This window comes from Geotrypetes seraphini, chromosome 2 (genome assembly GCF_902459505.1).
Source record: "Geotrypetes seraphini chromosome 2, aGeoSer1.1, whole genome shotgun sequence".
NCBI lineage: Eukaryota > Metazoa > Chordata > Amphibia > Gymnophiona > Dermophiidae > Geotrypetes > Geotrypetes seraphini.
This window is the reverse complement of record NC_047085.1, coordinates 515,131,880-515,149,889: the sequence shown is the minus strand read 5'-3', so window position 1 is coordinate 515,149,889 and position 18,010 is coordinate 515,131,880. Positions and strand designations below refer to the sequence as shown.

The 18,010-nt window shown below is 45.3% G+C and overlaps 2 protein-coding genes and 1 pseudogene across 3 annotated transcripts in view; all 3 read left to right on the top strand.

Moving 5' to 3' along the window:
- Positions 1-18,010, top strand: part of LOC117355241 — a 239,152-nt pseudogene that overhangs the window by 94,285 nt on the left and 126,857 nt on the right.
- LOC117355244 (oocyte zinc finger protein XlCOF6-like) overlaps positions 1-18,010 on the top strand; it is a 91,245-nt gene that overhangs the window by 7,239 nt on the left and 65,996 nt on the right. Inside the window, exon 2 of the mRNA XM_033933535.1 lies at positions 14,604-14,747. Within this exon, the coding sequence (XP_033789426.1) occupies positions 14,700-14,747 (48 nt within the window). The 5' untranslated portion in view covers positions 14,604-14,699. The remainder of the gene's footprint in view (positions 1-14,603; positions 14,748-18,010) is intronic.
- The window catches only part of LOC117355247 (zinc finger protein 595-like), a 113,737-nt gene that overhangs the window by 93,282 nt on the left and 2,445 nt on the right, over positions 1-18,010 (top strand). The window contains exon 3 of one of the 2 annotated variants that reach the window (XM_033933536.1): positions 14,604-16,762. In XM_033933536.1, coding sequence (XP_033789427.1) covers positions 14,604-16,762 — 2,159 coding nt within the window. Of the gene's footprint in view, positions 1-14,603; positions 17,087-18,010 lie in introns of those variants that run through there. The other variant, XM_033933537.1, reaches the window with a different exon arrangement.

Sequence of the window (18,010 nt, the reverse complement as noted above, 5' to 3'; positions counted from 1 at the left end):
GATAAGATGACTGAGGTCGATAAGGTCGGGCAGGCGGAGCCTTCTTCTTTGGTTTGATCAGGGTGTCCCACCTTGTTTCATGGGCGGAGAGTTTCTGGGTGGTGGAATCCAGTGACTCTCCAAAAAGTTCATCCCCGAGACAGGGGGCATTGGCTAGACGATCCTGGTGGTTGATGTCCAGGTCGGAGACTCTCAGCCAGGCCAAGCGGCGCATGGCAACGGCCATGGCAGAGGCACGGGAGGTGAGCTCGAAAGAGTCGTATATCGAGCGGACCATAAACTTGCGCAACTGAAGAAGGCCAGAGATATGCTGCTGGAACAGTGGGATCTTGCGCTCCGGCAGGTACTTTTGAAGGGCAGATAGCTGTTGGACCAAATGTTTCATATAGAACGAAAAATGGAAGGAATAGTTGTTCGCCCTGTTGGCCAGCATGGCATTCTGGTAGAGCCTCTTGCCAAACTTGTCCATGGTCTTACCCTCTCTGCCAGGAGGGGTAGAGGCATAGACACTGGAGCCCTGAGTCTTTTTCAAGGTGGATTCAACAAGAAGGGACTCATGGGGCAATTGAGCCTTGTCGAACCCTGGAATAGGGATGACTCGATAGAGGTTGTCCAGTTTACGTGGAGCCCCCGGTACCGTAAGGGGATTCTCCAAGTTTTTGTAAAAGGTCTCCCGTAGGATGTCATGCACGGGGAGCTTGAGGAACTCTTTAGGAGGTTGTTCGAAATCTAAAGCCTCCAGGAAGGCTTGAGACTTCTTTGAGTCAGATTCTAAAGGAAGGGACAGGGCTGCAGACATCTCCCTCAGAAATTTAGAAAATGAGGACTGCTCCGGTTTGGAGGTGGCATCGGGTGCCGACGGGTCCTCATCAGATGAGGAGGGATCCTCCTCGGTACCGAGAGGGGTTTCCTCCCATAAGTCAGGGTCCCGGACTTCTGGTGCATGTCGAGACACCGGTGTGGAAGGTGCGGTATGGCGGGTCTTGGATAAAGATTTCCCAGAACGTACCGAAACGGTACCAGGAGAGGAAGACCGGCGTCGATCCCGGTCCCGGGAAGAATGACGCACTGCTTGGTGCCGAGGAGGATCCGATGTGGTATGGGAGTGAACCACTGGATGGGTATGAAGCTGCTCAGCCGAAAGAATCGGCATGGAGGTGTTGATGGGTACCGAAGGGGTGGATACCGGGGGTTCGGTACGGGGCTCGGGCCGGTCTGGTACCGGAAGGAGCGGTGCCAGGATAGTGGGCAACAGGTGCTCGAGTTGTTGCTGTAACTGTTCCTGGAGTTGAACTTTTAAGATGGCCGAGATACGGTCATCTAGGGGTGGCATCGGAACCGCTTTCTTTTTCTTCGGTTCCTTAGATGCCGCTCCACGCCCCGGCGATGAGGAGGCCGATGACGAGGCACTCACCAAGATCGGGGCGGAGCGCTTGCGGGACCGGTGCGATGCCGGCAAGGTCGGCATCGCCACCGTAGTTGGAGGGCGCTCGAGGGAAGAGGAAGGCTTCTTAGCCGGCTTACCTGGCGCCAGAGACGCCGATGTGGGGTCGGGCGGTGTCGAGGTAGACGGTGCCGATTTCTGTGGTACCGCTGTCGATGTCGAGGAGTCCATCGCCGACCCGGTGCCGAAGAGGAGAGTTTGTTGAATTCTTCGGTTTTTAAGGGTTCTCTTTTGAAGAGTGGCACAGCGGGTGCAGGAGTCCGCCCGATGCTCCGGACCCAAACACTGCAAACACCAATTGTGTGGGTCAGTGAGGGAGATCGGGCGTGCACACCGCTGGCACTTTTTAAAACCGACCTGCGGGGGCATGAAGGGGAAAACGGCCTCCGCAAAATCGAACCCCGAGGCCTGTATAATGGCAACAGGCCCCGCCGGGGCAAAAACGAAAAAAGGGGAAAAAAAGCAAAGTTTTTTTTTTTTTTTACAAAGCAAAGAAAATGGAAACCCGAAGGCAAAGGAAGATAAAAAATGGAAAAAAGCGCGAGCGGGAAGGCAAAAAGTGGTTTCAACGGCCGTTGAAAAAACACACGCGTCTTCTTCGCTCCGCGGAAACGAAGAAACTGGGGACCACGCACTCCTCCGTCGGGCGGGAAGGCACTCGCGCACGCGCGGTGCGGCCAACTAGAAACTTCTAGTTAAAAAGGTCCGTACCGAGGGCTCCGTCGGTGACGTCACCCATGTGTTAAGAATATGCTGCCTGCTTGTCCTGGGATAAAATAGAGTACTTGGAGGGCCGCAGAAAAAATAGTTAATGTCTTATTAAAGAAATGACAATTTTGCATAAGGTAAAACTGTTAAAGGAAAGTTTTATAAACTATAAAGAGTAACCTCATGCAAAATTGTCATTTCTTTAATAAGACATTAACTATTTTTTCTGCGGCCCTCCAAGTACCTACAAATCCAAAATGTGGCCCCGCAAAGGGTTTGAGTTTGAGACCACTGCTCTAAAGGATTAAATGAATACTTGCTGACGTCTGGAAACTCTGGAATGGAATGATGGAATGGATCTATGTTAAAGATGAAGGATATTTATGAAAAGTCTGAAGCAGAATGAGATTTAGGAATTAACATGGATGCTGAATTGGAAGAATTAAGTATGAATAGATATGCGGAGGACTGTAAAGGGTACAGGTTTGTTTTTGTTTTTTTTCCATAAGTTTTTACTAAAATTTTTAAGCATAAAGTACAAGATGAAACACCATCAAAACAGCATAAATCACCCAAAACCTGACGTCATGACACCTCGTCTAGACACATATCCTCTAGCTATATACAAAGAGAACGCAAAAAAAAAAGGAAAATCATGACCATAAGTAGTACCCTTCCTATGGTGAAGAAAACCCCCCCCCACAAACCCCCCACCACACCCCAACCCCCTCCCTCCTAATCCGATTCTAGGCTGGTGGAATGAGGAAGATCTCCAAGCGACATAACCAGACCTTACTTTCCGATAGGGCTCCATGCACATCTGGCGCATAGCAGTCAATTTACACATCAATTGAATAGTATCCAAACGATTAAGTAAGTGTTCTCTCTCCGGGACCTAAGCGGAGCGCCAGCAACCTGCCAAAGCCACCTTTGCTAGGGTCATCACAAAAATAGCCAAACGATGTTCCTGGGGGAGAAACCCCGGGAAAGGCATATTAAAAAGACAGCATTTCATCAAGATCGGTATATGCTTCCCCACAATTTGAACCAATATCTGCCCCACCATATTCCAATATTCCTTAACCTTAGGGCAGGACCACCAAATATGCCGAAAAGAACCCACCTGTCCACACCCCCTCCAACAGAGATCCGAAAGAGCAACCCCAAAAGAAACCAATTTCACTGGCGTCAAATATCAACAATAATAAAGTTTATACCCGTTTTCCAAAAGAGTAGAAGTGAGAGGCAAAGAAAAAACAACCCCACTCCTTGTCATCCATAACTCTTTCAACTTCCCTCTCCCATAGAGTGCGATAACTGTCCTCTGGATCTTCCCGCAATAATAAAGCCTGGTATAAGCGAGAAATCCCTCCCTGCCCAATCCCTTTCTGCAAAGCCACTTCCAATTTTGTATCCCCCAATAGCAAGTCCCAATATGCCCGTTTATACAAAAAGGTGCTCAATTGCGCGTACGGTAACACATCAGTGTGCCCAAGCCCATACTCATCCTGTAGTTGAGCAAAAGGAAGCAAAGCTCCATCCTGCCAAATTTGACCAACCATACGCAGCCCTGCACAGACCCCCTGGTACAAAGCCCTCTAATAAACTTATAGGAGACAATGTAAAATGTCTACGCTCTGGAAACATTTTCCGCCTCAACTGATACCAAGTATTTAAAATCACTCTCAAAAAAGGATTGTCTACCTTCAAATGTGCCCTCAAGATGGAAACTGGGGCCCACGGAAGTCTCCACAGCGAGATATCAGGCAAACAAGCCTGTTCCAAATACATCCAGAGACGATCTTCATAGCCAATCCATGCAGCCACAGCCTGCAATAAAGCTGCCTGATAATAAAGGTGGAAATTGGGAACTCCCATCCCTCCCTGCTGTTTACGCTGATATAGAAAGGCTTGCCGTACCCGCGGAGTTTTACGTTTCCAAATGTATGCAAATACTTTACCATTCAATATGCGAAAATACCCCATCGGTATCGCTATAGGTAAAGCCATAAAAAGAAATAAGATCTTCGGAAGCAACATCATCTTAACAGCTGCTATTCGGCCCATCCACCCAATGGTCATACCTTCCCATCTATCCAAATCTTGAAAGAGTCGTTGCTGTAGTGGAGGGAAATTGACCACAAATAACGAATCAGGGCTAGCTGTCAGCTGCACCCCCAAGTACTTGAGAGATCTCTGCGCCCAACGGAAAGCAAATTGACCCTGAAGCTGCTGAACCTATACAGATGAGAGATTAATATTGAGAATTTCAGACTTATCCATATTTACCCGAAAACCGGAAACATGCCCATAATCTTCCAGAGCCTGAATCAAATATGGTAATGAATCCCTAGGATTCCGCAAAAACAAAAGAACATCATCCGCAAACAGCAAAATCTTATAAGACCGGTTGCCCTCTTCCAACCCCTGAATATGGTCATGCTGCCGAATCAAACATGCAAAAAGTTCCATAGCCAAAGCAAACAGCAATAGCGATAAAGGGTAACCCTGCCTCGTTCCCCGACCCAGTTCCACTGGGTCCGTTAAAAACCCATTGATCTTAAAGCTAGATAAAGGAGCCCTATATAACAAACGAAGCCAGAAGAGAAACTTTTCATCAAACCCTAATTTAAGCAAAACACCAAAAAGAAAGCCCCAATCCACCCGATCAAATGCTTTCTCAGCGTCCAAAGAAAGCAAAATCGCTGGAATCCTATGATATGATGCATGCCAAATCAAGTGGAGGGCATTTTTAATATTGTCAGAGGCTTGGCGTTTACAAATAAAGCCTGCCTGATCCGCCTTTATCAGAGTCGGTAACACTCGCTGCAGCTGCTGTGCCAAAATTTTTGTAAAGATTTTATAGTCTGAATTCAATAATGAAATCTGCAGATAAGAACCACAATCCTCACTATCCTTGTTTGGTTTTAACAATAATGTCACAGTCGCCAAGCGCCAAGAAGCTGGTAAAATAGATTCCGCTTCAAAAGCGTTAAAGACCCGAACCAACACTGGGGCAACAATTCCCTGAAACCGCTTATAAATTACCATCCATCCCCGGTGAGGAGCCTCAATCACCTCCCGGACTTCCTCAAGGGTGATGGGTAGCGAAAGCTGGGTAGCCTCCCCACCAGTCAGAGAGGGCAGCTGTACCCTATCAAGAAATCCCTCTATCTCTCCAACAGACAAATCATCAGCCTGGCCCTAAAGAGAAGCATAATATTCCCGAAACTCTCGCCCAATATCCATGGAGCCAGTAACCCGAAGACCTCACCAGTTCTTATTGCGGGTATAAAATTACGATAAACCCGTTTTTTAAGTTTGTGGGCTAAAAGGCAGCTTGATTTATTGCCAAATTCAAAATAAGTTTGCTTGACCGCCTGCAAAGCCCTCCTTATCTCCTCTAATTCCAAAGCCTTAATCTGAATCCAGAGGGCCTGCAACCTTTCTCGTTCCTGCTGCGTTAATTCCATACGTTTCTCCTTCATCTCCAAAACCTGAATCTCCCCGCAGAGCAAGCATTCTGCATCCTCCTTCACTCTACGCTCTCGTGCAGTCAGGCCTATCACCCGCCCCCAATTACGCTTTAAAAGCTTCCCACAACAGCCCTGGCGAAATCTCAGCAAGATTATTAAACTCTAAATATTCCATCATAGCTTTGCCCAGCCATTCGACATTCGCATGATCTAACAAAAGTCCATCTGGAAAACGCCATGGCGGATGTGGGCGCCTTTCTCCACTCCGCTCCAAAATTAAAAGCACTGGTGAGTGATCAGATAACGTGCTAGACTCAGTATGACAGTGCCTCAAGCGAGACACTAACCCCTCTTCACCCAGCCACAAATCTATCCTAGTGGAAGAATTATGTACAGAAGAAAAAGAAGTATAATCCCTCACCGTTGGATTAGCTTTCCGCCAAAGATCACACAAATCCCAATGATTCAAAAGAGCTTGTAAACTCTTCCTCTCCATCTTTCCATATTGAACACCCGATGTGGAATTATCCACCAAGGGATCCAAAGTGATATTGAAATCCCCACCAATCACTAACGTCCCTTCTACACAAGTCTGGATTCGAGCCTCTAGTCTACTAAAAGAGCGTCCTTGATGTTCATTGGGAGCGTAGACATTGACCAGTGTATACCAGTCCTCATCAAGTGGGCCACCAAGATTAAATAGCGAACTTCCCCATCCCGAATGACGCGCTTGCACACTGTGTGTACCGTACTTGCAATCAAGATCCCCACCCCCTACTTTTCTTATCAGCCTTATTAGAGGCTAAATAGACTCCTGAAAAAAGAGGATTATGCAATAAATGTTCAAGGCGTGATCTAAGATGCGTCTCTTGTTAAAAAAAGGACCTGAGGGCGCAATCGCCGAGCCTCCCTAAATAAAAGCCGCCACTTATAAGCTACATTGAGGCCTCGCACATTCAAAGTGAGGAGTCTAAGCTCATGAGTGGACATCAATCCTTACTAGCCACCCATAACCGCTCAGAATGCCAAAGAACCCCACCTGCACCATCCCCAGAGGACTCCCCACTCCACATCAGCCACCCAAAAAATGACGACTTCCATTATTCCCTCCCCACCCCACAATCCCCCCAAACACCATACCCAGGCCTATCCCCAAAGGAAAGACCAAGGACCAAGGAAGAAGAAAGAGCTACCGCCAACCCCTCATAATACCCAAGATTCCCAACGCTCCCAACCATCCACAGCAAACCCCCACTCAATGCACCCCTCCACCAAAAGCAGATTAATCCAGCAACAACACAGCCGAAAGCCAAACCCCAACATGAGGTTCCCCCACTAACCAAACTCGCATAAAAATTCCCAGGACATCCCCCAGCAACAGCCCCCCAACAGAACCCCCCCCCCCCCCACCAGCATAACAGACCCAAAACATTACAGAAACTCGCTTCCCACCAAACCCTCATATCAAAGATTAACATAACTCCAGAAATAAACCAGACCCCAATCATAGCTCCAGGACCCCATCAATAGTCCCCAAAAAAAGGAGGACATCCAAATCCAGCCACCTCATGTCCAAACAAAAGGAAGCAAAAAGTTTCAGAGCCCAATACCTGGACTAGCCGCTACTCCCGGTGAATTCCTGGTGAGGCGACCCCCTATCCGGGCCACCCGTTGCCAGCGGGGTCGCGGGGGACGTTCTCCTGCCACAGGTACCTGTCCAGGCCGACTACTTGATGATGGTACCTCTCTAGAGAACTGGACAGAAGGGAAAATCTGAGCTGCATCCTCCAATGATCGCACTGTACATAATCTCCCAGATAGAACAGCAACGCAAAAGGATGTCGCCAACGAACAGATTTAATATTGGTATGAATGTCCTGGAGCATCAACTTAATTCTGCCAAAGACTCTACCGCCGAGGGCCTCCCCGGCTGTTACCGAGAGTACCTCTATCGGCCCCGCTGCACTCTCTTCCTCCGCAGCCACCATTTTGAGCACACCCCCCCCCCCCCCCGGCCATTCGGGAGAAAAGAGTAATCCTGTAAGGTTCTCTTCGGATGCCCCGCCATCAACAAAGAGAATGTGCCGCTCGCCACTTACTAGATCCGAGACCAGTACAAGGAAGAAATTAGGGGGTGGGTTAGTAGAGTGGGCAGACATGTTGGGCCGTGGCCCATATCTGCCGTCATCTTCTATGTTTCTATGATGCCCATTCCTCAAGCCTGATTATGTCACGTTGCAGATCTTCGCAATCCCCCTGCGTCTTCAATACTCTGAATAACTTCGTATTGTTAGCAAATTTAATCACCTCGCTCTTCGTACCTATGTCCAGATCATTTATAAAGATGTTGAAGAACAGGGGTCCAAGCACTGAGCCCTGGCGATGCTCTTCCAGTCCGAGTATTGTCCATTTACCCCCCCCCCCCCCCCACTCTCTGTTTCCTATGCTCCAGCCAGTTTTTAATCCACGTGATTATTTCACCCTCGATTCCATGGCTTGCAATTTTCCAAAATAGTTGTTCATGTGGAACCTTGTCGAACGCCTTGTGAAAATCCAGATATACAATGTTGACTGGGTCACCCTTGTCTATCTGCCTGTTTACTCCCTCGAAGAAGTGCAGCAAGTTCGTCAAACAAGATCTTCCTTTGCTGAAACTGTGCTGGCTGGTCCTCGTCAGACCGTATCCGTCAAGGGGTTCAATGATGCGATCCTTTATCAGCGATTCTACCATCTATCTCGTTACCGAGGTCAGACTCACCGATCTGTAGTTTCCCGGGTCTCCACTCGAACCTTTTTTGAAGATCGGCGTAACATTCGCCACTTTCCAGTCCTCCGGGTTCTTTCCCGTTTTGATCGACAGATTGGTAAGGAGACAGAGATGCCAGACTATTGGGAGAGTGGAGGGGAGAAGATGGGTGCCAGACTAATGGTGTGGGGAGGGGGAGAGATGGGAGAGGCACAGTAAGAGAGCAGATACCATATGGAAGGGACAGAGAGAAGGCAGACAGTGGATGGAAGGAAGAGAATGACAAGAAGATGAGGAAAGCAGAAACCAGACAAGAAAGGTAGAGAAAATTTCTACGTATTTTTTGCTCCATAAGACATACCTGACCATAAGACGCACCCTAGATGTAGAGTAGAAAAACAAGAAAAAAAGCATTGTGAACCAAATTGTGTACTAATATATACCAGGCTAAAATCCCATGCCAAGAGAGATTCTTGTAGAACAAAAATGAAAAATAAAAGAGATTCAGCACAAGTGAAACAAAACAATTTTCCCCTATTATACAATTCCCTTGTTCTACTCAGTTTCCTGTACATATGCATTTATCTTTTCCAAGAATCTGATGCCTGTACTATACTGATTGTGAGGACAATCCCCAAAGGTGTTGACCATAATAAAGAAATATTTACCTGGAGCAAAAGTCCAGAGCCAAAATCCAAAGCCGAAGAGATAGTTCTATGAGAGACTCAGTGGATCCTCTGACAAGCAGCTGCCGCCTTTCACTTGCATCCCTTTCTACTCCTGTCTGGGCAGTGGGAAGAAGGGGGGCACACAGTGCTTCTCCTCAGCATGCCCGCTCGCAGCTTCCCCTTGGGGTTGCAATGAGGATGCACGGCTAACAATAGCTGACGGCACCGCTCTGTACTTGAGAGGTTCTAGTCAAATATACAAATCCAACAAATCCTTTCTTAAGCTCCCCAAAATGTGGGCTAGTACCGTATATAGTGATGTGTATCTATTTCTTTGTTAATTTGATTGTAATATAAATATAACCTCACTTAGCAGCACTCCTGCACTCTCCCCTTCCACAGGAGCAGAAAAAGTAAGTTGGAGTGGATAGGACATGGCCCCCACATATGCACATTGCCAATAGCTCCCCTACCCTCAGGTTTCCAAAAAGAACAACCCCCCCCCCCCCCAAAGAAAACCCGGAGAAAATTTCTCAGCTCTGGGAGGACAGTTACTGGACAAGATTTCCTGGAGCTGTTCTCCCCCATGAGCTGCAGCAATTATAGGCATAAACGCACAAACATACAACTGAGCTAACCCGGGGAGGCTCGCAGCTGTTCTCAGGCAGCGCACATTCGCTAGGAAGAGCGGAGGTGGGGTGGAGGGAAGGGAGAGAGACATGGAAGCTGACAGCACCGCGCGACTGAGCTGACCCGAGGAGGTTTGCAGTGGCTCTTGGGTTGCGCACAATTGAGCTGACCCGAGGGAAGGGAGAGAAACACGGAACCTGTGACTGATCTGACCCGGGGAGGCTTGCAGCGGCTCTCATGGTACGCACACTCGCTGGGAAGCATGGGAGGTTATGGAATGAAGGGAGAGAGACACGAAAGCTGATGGCACCGTTCGACTAAGCTGACCCGGGGAGGTTCGCAGTGGCTCTCAGATTGCGCACGACTGAGCTAACCCAGGGGGGTTTGCAGCGGCTCTCGTGTAGCGCGCAACTGCACTGACCCGAGGGAAGGGAGAGAAACACGGAAGCTGATGGCACCGCATGACTGAGCTGACCCGGGGAGGCTCGTGGGGAAGTGAGAAGGGAGGGATGGAGGGAAGGGAGAGAGAAAGAGACAGATCCGTTGTCTGGTTCAGAGCCGTTGTCTGGTATATTCGCTGCATAAGATGCACCCACTTTTCCACCCCCTTTTTGGAGGTGGAAAAAATGCATCTTATGGAGTGAAAACTACGTCATTTCTTTTCATTTTTTTTTTTTTTTGCTTTACGACAAAGTAGTATATTAGCTTTGTTGATAAACATTTATAAACAAAGCCCTGCCAGCTGAAGATCTCTTCCTCTAGTTCGGCAGTCAGAACTTTGATTTATAAAAGAACAATTGTACAGAATATTGTTTCTTTTTATGCTTTAATAAAATAAGTTCAGTATAAAACTATTTGAGGCTTGTGCGGATAGGATCAGATGGTTTACGGGGACGGGGCAGAGACAAATTTTTCCCCGTGTCATTCTCTAATTGCAAAATTGTCTATCTGATGGGCACTCGGAAAAATATGCAGAAATTACATATACAGTGGTCAGACTTATTTTTAAGTTGAAAAAGTTTGACCATGTTACTCCATTTTGTAAATTGCATTGGCAGCCAGTAGAGGCCCAGGTTAAGTTTAAATTTGCTATAAAACTACCTTTGGGCTTATGAATATGTTCTCATTCGACAATAGTAAACATACTAGACCAGGGGTAGGGAACTCCAGTCCTCGAGAGCTGTATTTCAGTTGGGTTTTCAGGATTCCCCCAATGAGTATGCATTGAAAGCAGTGCATGCACATAGATCTCATGCATATTCATTGGGGAAATCCTGAAAACCCGACTGGAATACGGCTCTCGAGGACCAGAGTTCTGTACTAGACCTCTGTACTAGACGTTCATATGCAAATTTCACTTTTCCTTCCATTAGAGGATCTAAATTCATCGTATTTTATCCTATCAGTCAGCATCTTGGGACAAAAACCTAAATCTCTTATCATGAATTTAGGAGACATTAAAAAATGTATCTGTTTACTAAGTATTTAGGCAACTAAGACATTTCATCCAACTGGAACTACTTTGCTTTTGTAAACCGCATAGAGTTTTATGGTACAGCGGTTTAGAAGCAGGTTGTTATGTTATGACCTTCATTGCTGCTACCCACATACAGTGTTCTCCCCAGAATTTTTTTCCAGCCGGGTGGTATGAAAAAGTAGCCGGGTGGGGTGGGACAGGGAAATTTGGTGGTTAGAATAGGGTCATTAAATCAAGTGGTGTACCTAGTATATATGACAGAGAGAAGGCTTCCAGCTGAGGTGTAGGATGTGGGTAGGAACCTTTTCCCACAGCTTTGTGCACTGCAGCACTCAGGGAGCCGGCCCAAAGACGCCGTGTTGATCGCTGCAGAACACTGTCTTGGGCCCGATGGAGGTGCCAGCCCTGCGGACGGGCAGAAAATTTCTGTGGACCGGCACCGTTCCACAGACTGGCGGTTGAAGAACACTGCACTAGAGCATCAACACACGAATTGTAAAACTAAACAAGTCAGATCCTGCACAGTCAATTGATTTTGTACAGTCAGTGCTAACAGAAAACTGTGTCTTTTTCATACACACAGAACAGAGAAACACCCTCACCCAATATGGAATAATCACAAATTAAAAATAGAAATATGTAGACAAAAGTTAAATTAATGCAATACCACAGAAACAGTGACACATGTCCCCTAATACTGTACAAAATATAAAGACAGTAGATGTAAATTTGAAAAAAACTGATACATAACAATCACCACTTTAAAAACAAATAGAAATAAAACAAATAACAAGAAATAAGAAAATACAATTTTATTGGACTAATCCATTTTTCAGTTATCTTTCAGAGGCCAAATCTTTCTTCAAGACAGTACAGTATACAGCTGTTATGATATCCTGTCCTGACCTGAGGAAAGGGGTTTAGTCCAAAAGTAATAGCCTTATTTCCATTTCCTATTTATAAAGTTTTAGCAATACAGTTACAATACTACTTGATTCTATGTAAAGCAACAAAAAATATCTCTTTCTACCTTTTGTAGTTTCTGCTTTAATCATCTTCTCTTTGCTCTTTTCTTTCTATACAGCGTTTATCCTCTCTCCCTTTGATGCAACATCTACCCTCTATCTTTGCCCCTTCCACCCAGCCTCTGCTCTCTACCCCTGCCATCTACTGTCCACCCTCTCTCTGCCCCTTCCATCCACTGTCCACCCTCTCTCTGCCCTTTCCATCTAGTGTCCGCCCTCTTTCTCTTCCATACGGCATCTTCCCTCTTTTTATGTCCCTTCATTAAACTGTATATCCTGTGCCCTTTCTCTCCTTTATACATGATTCATTTCAGCTTCATCCCCTCTCCATTTTTCTGTCTCCACTCCCTCCCCTATGCTTTGGCATCTCTCTCTTCTACTTTCCTTCCTTCCTGCCCACTCCACCCCATGGTCTGGCATCTCTATCTCCTTCCCTTCCCTCCCCCCCATGCTCTGCCATCTCTCTCCTCTCCTATCTCTCCCTCTCTGCTCTGGCACCTCCTCTCCTTCCTTTCCCTCCGGTCTGGCATTTGTCTCCTTAGTTTCCCTTCCCTCCCCCTTGCCCTAGCATCTCTCTCCTCTCCCCCTCCCCCTCCATTATCTGGCATCTCTTCTCCTTCCTTTCTCTCCCTCCCTCCTTCCCCCTGTTCTGGCATCTCCCTCTTCTCCCCCCCCCCATGCCCTGACATCTCTCCCTCCATGGTCTAGTATCACCTTTCCTTTCCCTCCTTCCCATGGTTTTGGCATCTGTCTTTCCTCTCCTCTCCCTTCCTGGTCTTCCTTCTCCTTCCTTCCCTCTCTCTCCCCAGTTGGGTGCAGCAGCAGCAGCATTTCTATTCCTCCTTCCCCATCCCCTCTCCTCCTCCACTGCTCTTCCCCCTTCCCCTATCCACTCTCCTCCACTGCTCTCCCCTCAGTCCTGCTGCAGCTTTCCCTCTTCCATTTTAAGTCCAGCAGTACTCTCTTCTGTTCCCAATCCAGCAGCACCTCTCCCTCTCACCTCCCTCCACCACTCAGCTCCAACAGCACCTCTCCCTCCCTTCTACTTCCGTTTCCACCACTGATTAGCTGCAGCACCTCACCTTTCCACCCCCAGGGCCAGCAGCATCTCTCCTCTCTGACTAGTAGGGTTCCTCTCCCTTCCTTTACCCACTCACCTCCCAGGTCTAGCAGCAACACTCCCTCCTCTCCTCTTTTCCTCTCCTTCTATCTGCACCCCTCCCTCTTATCTCCCAGGTCCATTGGCACCACTCCCCCCTCCCGATTAACAGGCTCTCTATTGTAACTTGCCTGACTGCTGTCGTAGCTTTAGCGAGTAAATTCCCTACAGCAGCCTCGGGGCCTCCGAGGAAGAAGGAAGTTACATCATTGGAGGTGGAGCGGCCTAGCAAAATCCCCGAGGCTGCAAAAGGGAATCGATTCGATAACTCTACTGCAGCTGTCAGGCAAATTACAATTAGGAGAGAGCGGTGCTGCTGCTAATCCAAGGTATAGAGAGTAGAAAATGACAGCGGCAGCAGGAAGGCAGGAAGCATGCTGGTGCTGCGTTTCCCCAAAGCATTTTTTACCTCCCCAGGCCCGTCTTCCTGATCGGAAAGCCGCCCATCGCATACACACACCAAATACAAATTTCAGGATAGTGCCGCCTTAGCCCGTAGCAAACGTATGCTCCGGGGCTCTAACATGTGCGTGCTGGTTTCCCTTCTCTTCCCCCCACCCCGGACATAACTTCCGGTTTCGGAGGGAAGAGACGGGAAGCCGGCACGCACACGTTAGAGTCCCGGAGCATAAGTTCGCTATGGGCTAAGGCGTCAAATCTCCAAGTCGGTTTTTTTTGTTTTTTTTGGGGGGGGGGGGTTAATGTTGAGCAGTAGGCAGCAGCAGAATTCATCAGCGGAAGATAGCTGGGCGGACCGCCAGGCTAAAAGGCTCTAGGGAGAACACTGCACATAGTTAACTGGGTAATTAAGACCGCTTAAATACCAGTCCTGTGTCCGGTTGGCTATGTGGAAACTACACTGAATACCAGCCTTATCCACACAACTTCCAGCCATCACCAATGAACCAGATTTTTAAGGCCGGTGCCCAGATATGGCCCCGTATTGACAATCTGGGACTAATGTAGTTAGCAGTTATTAGATTTATAGAAAATACTCAGTGCCCCCAGCTGAATATTGAACCATAACAATTCAACAATTAACCCTTTATTTGGCATTGTTGCTCTCTTTTAACATCAAGCTATGTAAAAACCACCTTTCTCCATCTGCCAATTAAATGGTTAATACAAGCAAGAGTAAAATTAATCACTTAAGAAAAGCTTTATCAAAAATGTTATATCGTATCTAAAAATGCACAAAATAATCCAAATGGGAGAGAAACATTCTACATCTTTATATTATGATAAAAAAAACCTTTATATCATCAAACAGGTTTAATCTGTCTTCAGAGAATCCATGAGAGTGAGAGACCATTCACAAGTCCAGAATGTGGCAAAAGTTTTAATCATCAATCAAGTTTAAGAAGACATGAGAGGATTCGTACCAGAAAGAGACTGTATAACTGTACAGAATATGGTAAAAGATATAGTCATCCGCTAGGTTTAAAAATGCACAAGAGGATTCATATTGGAGAGAAACCATATACCTGTTCTGAATGTAGTAGAAGCTTTAATTGGAAATCGCATTTAAATGTTCACAAGAGGATTCATACTGGAGAGAAACCATATACCTGTTCAGAATGTGGTAGAAGCTTTAATAAGCAATCAAGTTTAAATGTTCACAAGAGGATTCATACTGGAGAGAAACCATATACCTGTTTAGAATGTGGTAAAAGCTTTACACTGCAATCAACTTTAAAAATGCACGAGAGGATTCATACTGGAGAGAAACCATATACCTGTTTAGAATGTGGTAGAAGCTTTAATCAGCAATCAACTTTAGCAATGCACAAGAGAATTCATACTGGAGATAAACCATATACCTGTTCTGAATGTGGTAGAAGTTTTAATCGGCAATCACATTTAAATGTTCACAAGATGATTCATACTGGAGAAAAACCATATACCTGTTCTGAATGTGGTAGAAGCTTTAATCAGCAATCAAATTTAAATGTTCATGAGATGAGTCATACTGGAGAAAAACCATATACCTGTTGTGAATGTGATAGAACATTTAACCAGCAATCAAGTTTAAATGTTCATGGGATGAGTCATACTGGAGAGAAACCATACACCTGTTCAGAATGTGGTAGAAGCTTTAATAAGCAATCAAGTTTAAATGTTCACAAGAGGATTCATACTGGAGAGAAACCATATACCTGTTTAGAATGTGGTAAAAGCTTTACACTGCAATCAACTTTAAAAAGGCACGAGAGGATTCATACTGGAGAGAAACCATATACCTGTTTAGAATGTGGTAGAAGCTTTAATCAGCAATCAACTTTAGCAATGCACAAGAGAATTCATACTGGAGATAAACCATATACCTGTTCTGAATGTGGTAGAAGTTTTAATCGGCAATCACATTTAAATGTTCACAAGATGATTCATACTGCAGAGAAACCATATACCTGTTTAGAATGTGGTAAAAGCTTTACACTGCAATCAACTTTAAAAAGGCACGAGAGGATTCATACTGGAGAGAAACCATATACCTGTTTAGAATGTGGTAGAAGCTTTAATCAGCAATCAACTTTAGCAAAGCACAAGGGGATTCATACTGGAGATAAACCATATACCTGTTCTGAATGTGGTAGAAGTTTTAATCGGCAATCACATTTAAATGTTCACAAGATGATTCATACTGCAGAGAAACCATATACCTGTTTAGAATGTGGTAAAAGTTTTAATGGGCAATCAACTTTAAAAAGGCACGAGAGGATTCATACTGGAGAGAAACCATATACCTGTTTAGAATGTGGTAGAAGTTTTAATCAGCCATCAACTTTAGCAAAGCACAAGAGGATTCATACTGGAGATAAACCATATACCTGTTCTGAATGTGGTAGAAATTTTAATCGGCAATCACATTTAAATGTGCACAAGAGGATTCATACTGGAGTAAAACCATATACCTGTTCTGAATGTGGTAGAAGTTTTAATCGGCAATCACATTTAAATGTGCACAAGAGGCTTCATACTGGAGTAAAACCATATACCTGTTCTGAATGTGGTAGAAGCTTTACTCAGCAGTCAGCTTTAAAACTACACAAAATGAGTCATACTGGAGAGAAACCCTATACCTGTTCAGAATGTGGTAAAAGCTTTAATCAACAATCACATTTAAGAACACACAAGAGAATTCATACTGGAGAGAAACCCTATACCTGTTCAGAATGTGGTAAAAGCTTTACTCAGCGGTCAGCTTTAAAACTACACAAAATGAGTCATACTGGAGAGAAACCCTATACCTGTTCAGAATGTGGTAAAAGCTTTAATCAACAATCATATTTAAGAACACACAAGAGAATTCATACAGGAGAGAAACCCTATACCTGTTCAGAGTGTGGTAAAAGCTTTACTCGGCAGTCAAATTTAAATGTGCACAAGAGGCTTCATACTGGAGTAAAACCATATACTGTTCAGAATGTGGTAAAAACCTAAATGAAAATCACATTAAAGAGATACAAGAAGATCATACAGGAGGTATAGAAAAAAGGTGTATATGAATATCCAGGAGTGGCGGAAAGAGAAAGTATCAAGCAGACATTTCCTGCTCTTTTATATAGCTTTGGTATGTTTGACTTTTAGTGTATGCCTAGACTGTACTTTCTTAGATGTGAAGAGGGGATGAGCCTCATAGAAATAGATTTTAGACAGTGCTCACTGCTGAATATTGACCTATAACAGTTCAGCAATTCAAACTGGAAAACAATTATGTATAAAAGCTGTGATTATCTAAAAATACACAAAATAACTCATGAGAGAGAGAAATATTGTACAGCTTTATAATGACTTCAGAGGATCCACGAGAGTGAGAAGCCATTTACATATCCAGAATGTGGTAGAAGCTTTAATCAGCAATAAGCACAAGAGGATTCATACTGGAGATAAACCATATACCTGTTCTGAATGTGGTAGAAGTTTTAATCGGCAATCACATTTAAATGTGCACAAGAGGCTTCATACTGGAGTAAAACCATATACCTGTTCTGAATGTGGTAGAAGTTTTAATCGGCAATCACATTTAAATGTGCACAAGAGGCTTCATACTGGAGTAAAACCATATACCTGTTCTGAATGTGGTAGAAGCTTTAATAAGCAATCACATTTAAATGTTCACAAGAGCATTCATACTGGAGAGAAACCATATACCTGTTCAGAATGTGGTAAAAGATCAAACAAAAACCGACTGGAAAAAAATCAACAAACAATACAAAAATCTACTAAGGGATAAGAGGAAAAGCTACTATACTAATCTCATAGGCACGGAAACCCAAGATTCCAAAAAAATATTCCAAATCCTGAAAGAATTAACGGACACCAAACCATACACTACCACCACGAACACCCCTCCACCATCACCCACCCTCTTAGCAGAACACTTCAAGAACAAAATTACTAACACCAGAGCCACTCTCACCCTTAACCCATCCCATCAAAACCCAATCACAATCCACCCTACAGGAAAAGAGGCAACCGCAGCAGACAGAATTTGGACTCAATTCCCCAACATACAATGGTCAGAATTCAACAAATTCTACAAAAAATACAGCCATGCCTCCTGTGACCTCAACCATTGCCCCTCATATCTCCTTACCACCTCTAGTATAAAATTCCGCACCATAATTCTACAATGGATTCAATTCACGCTCACAGAAGGCACATTCCCTGCTGACC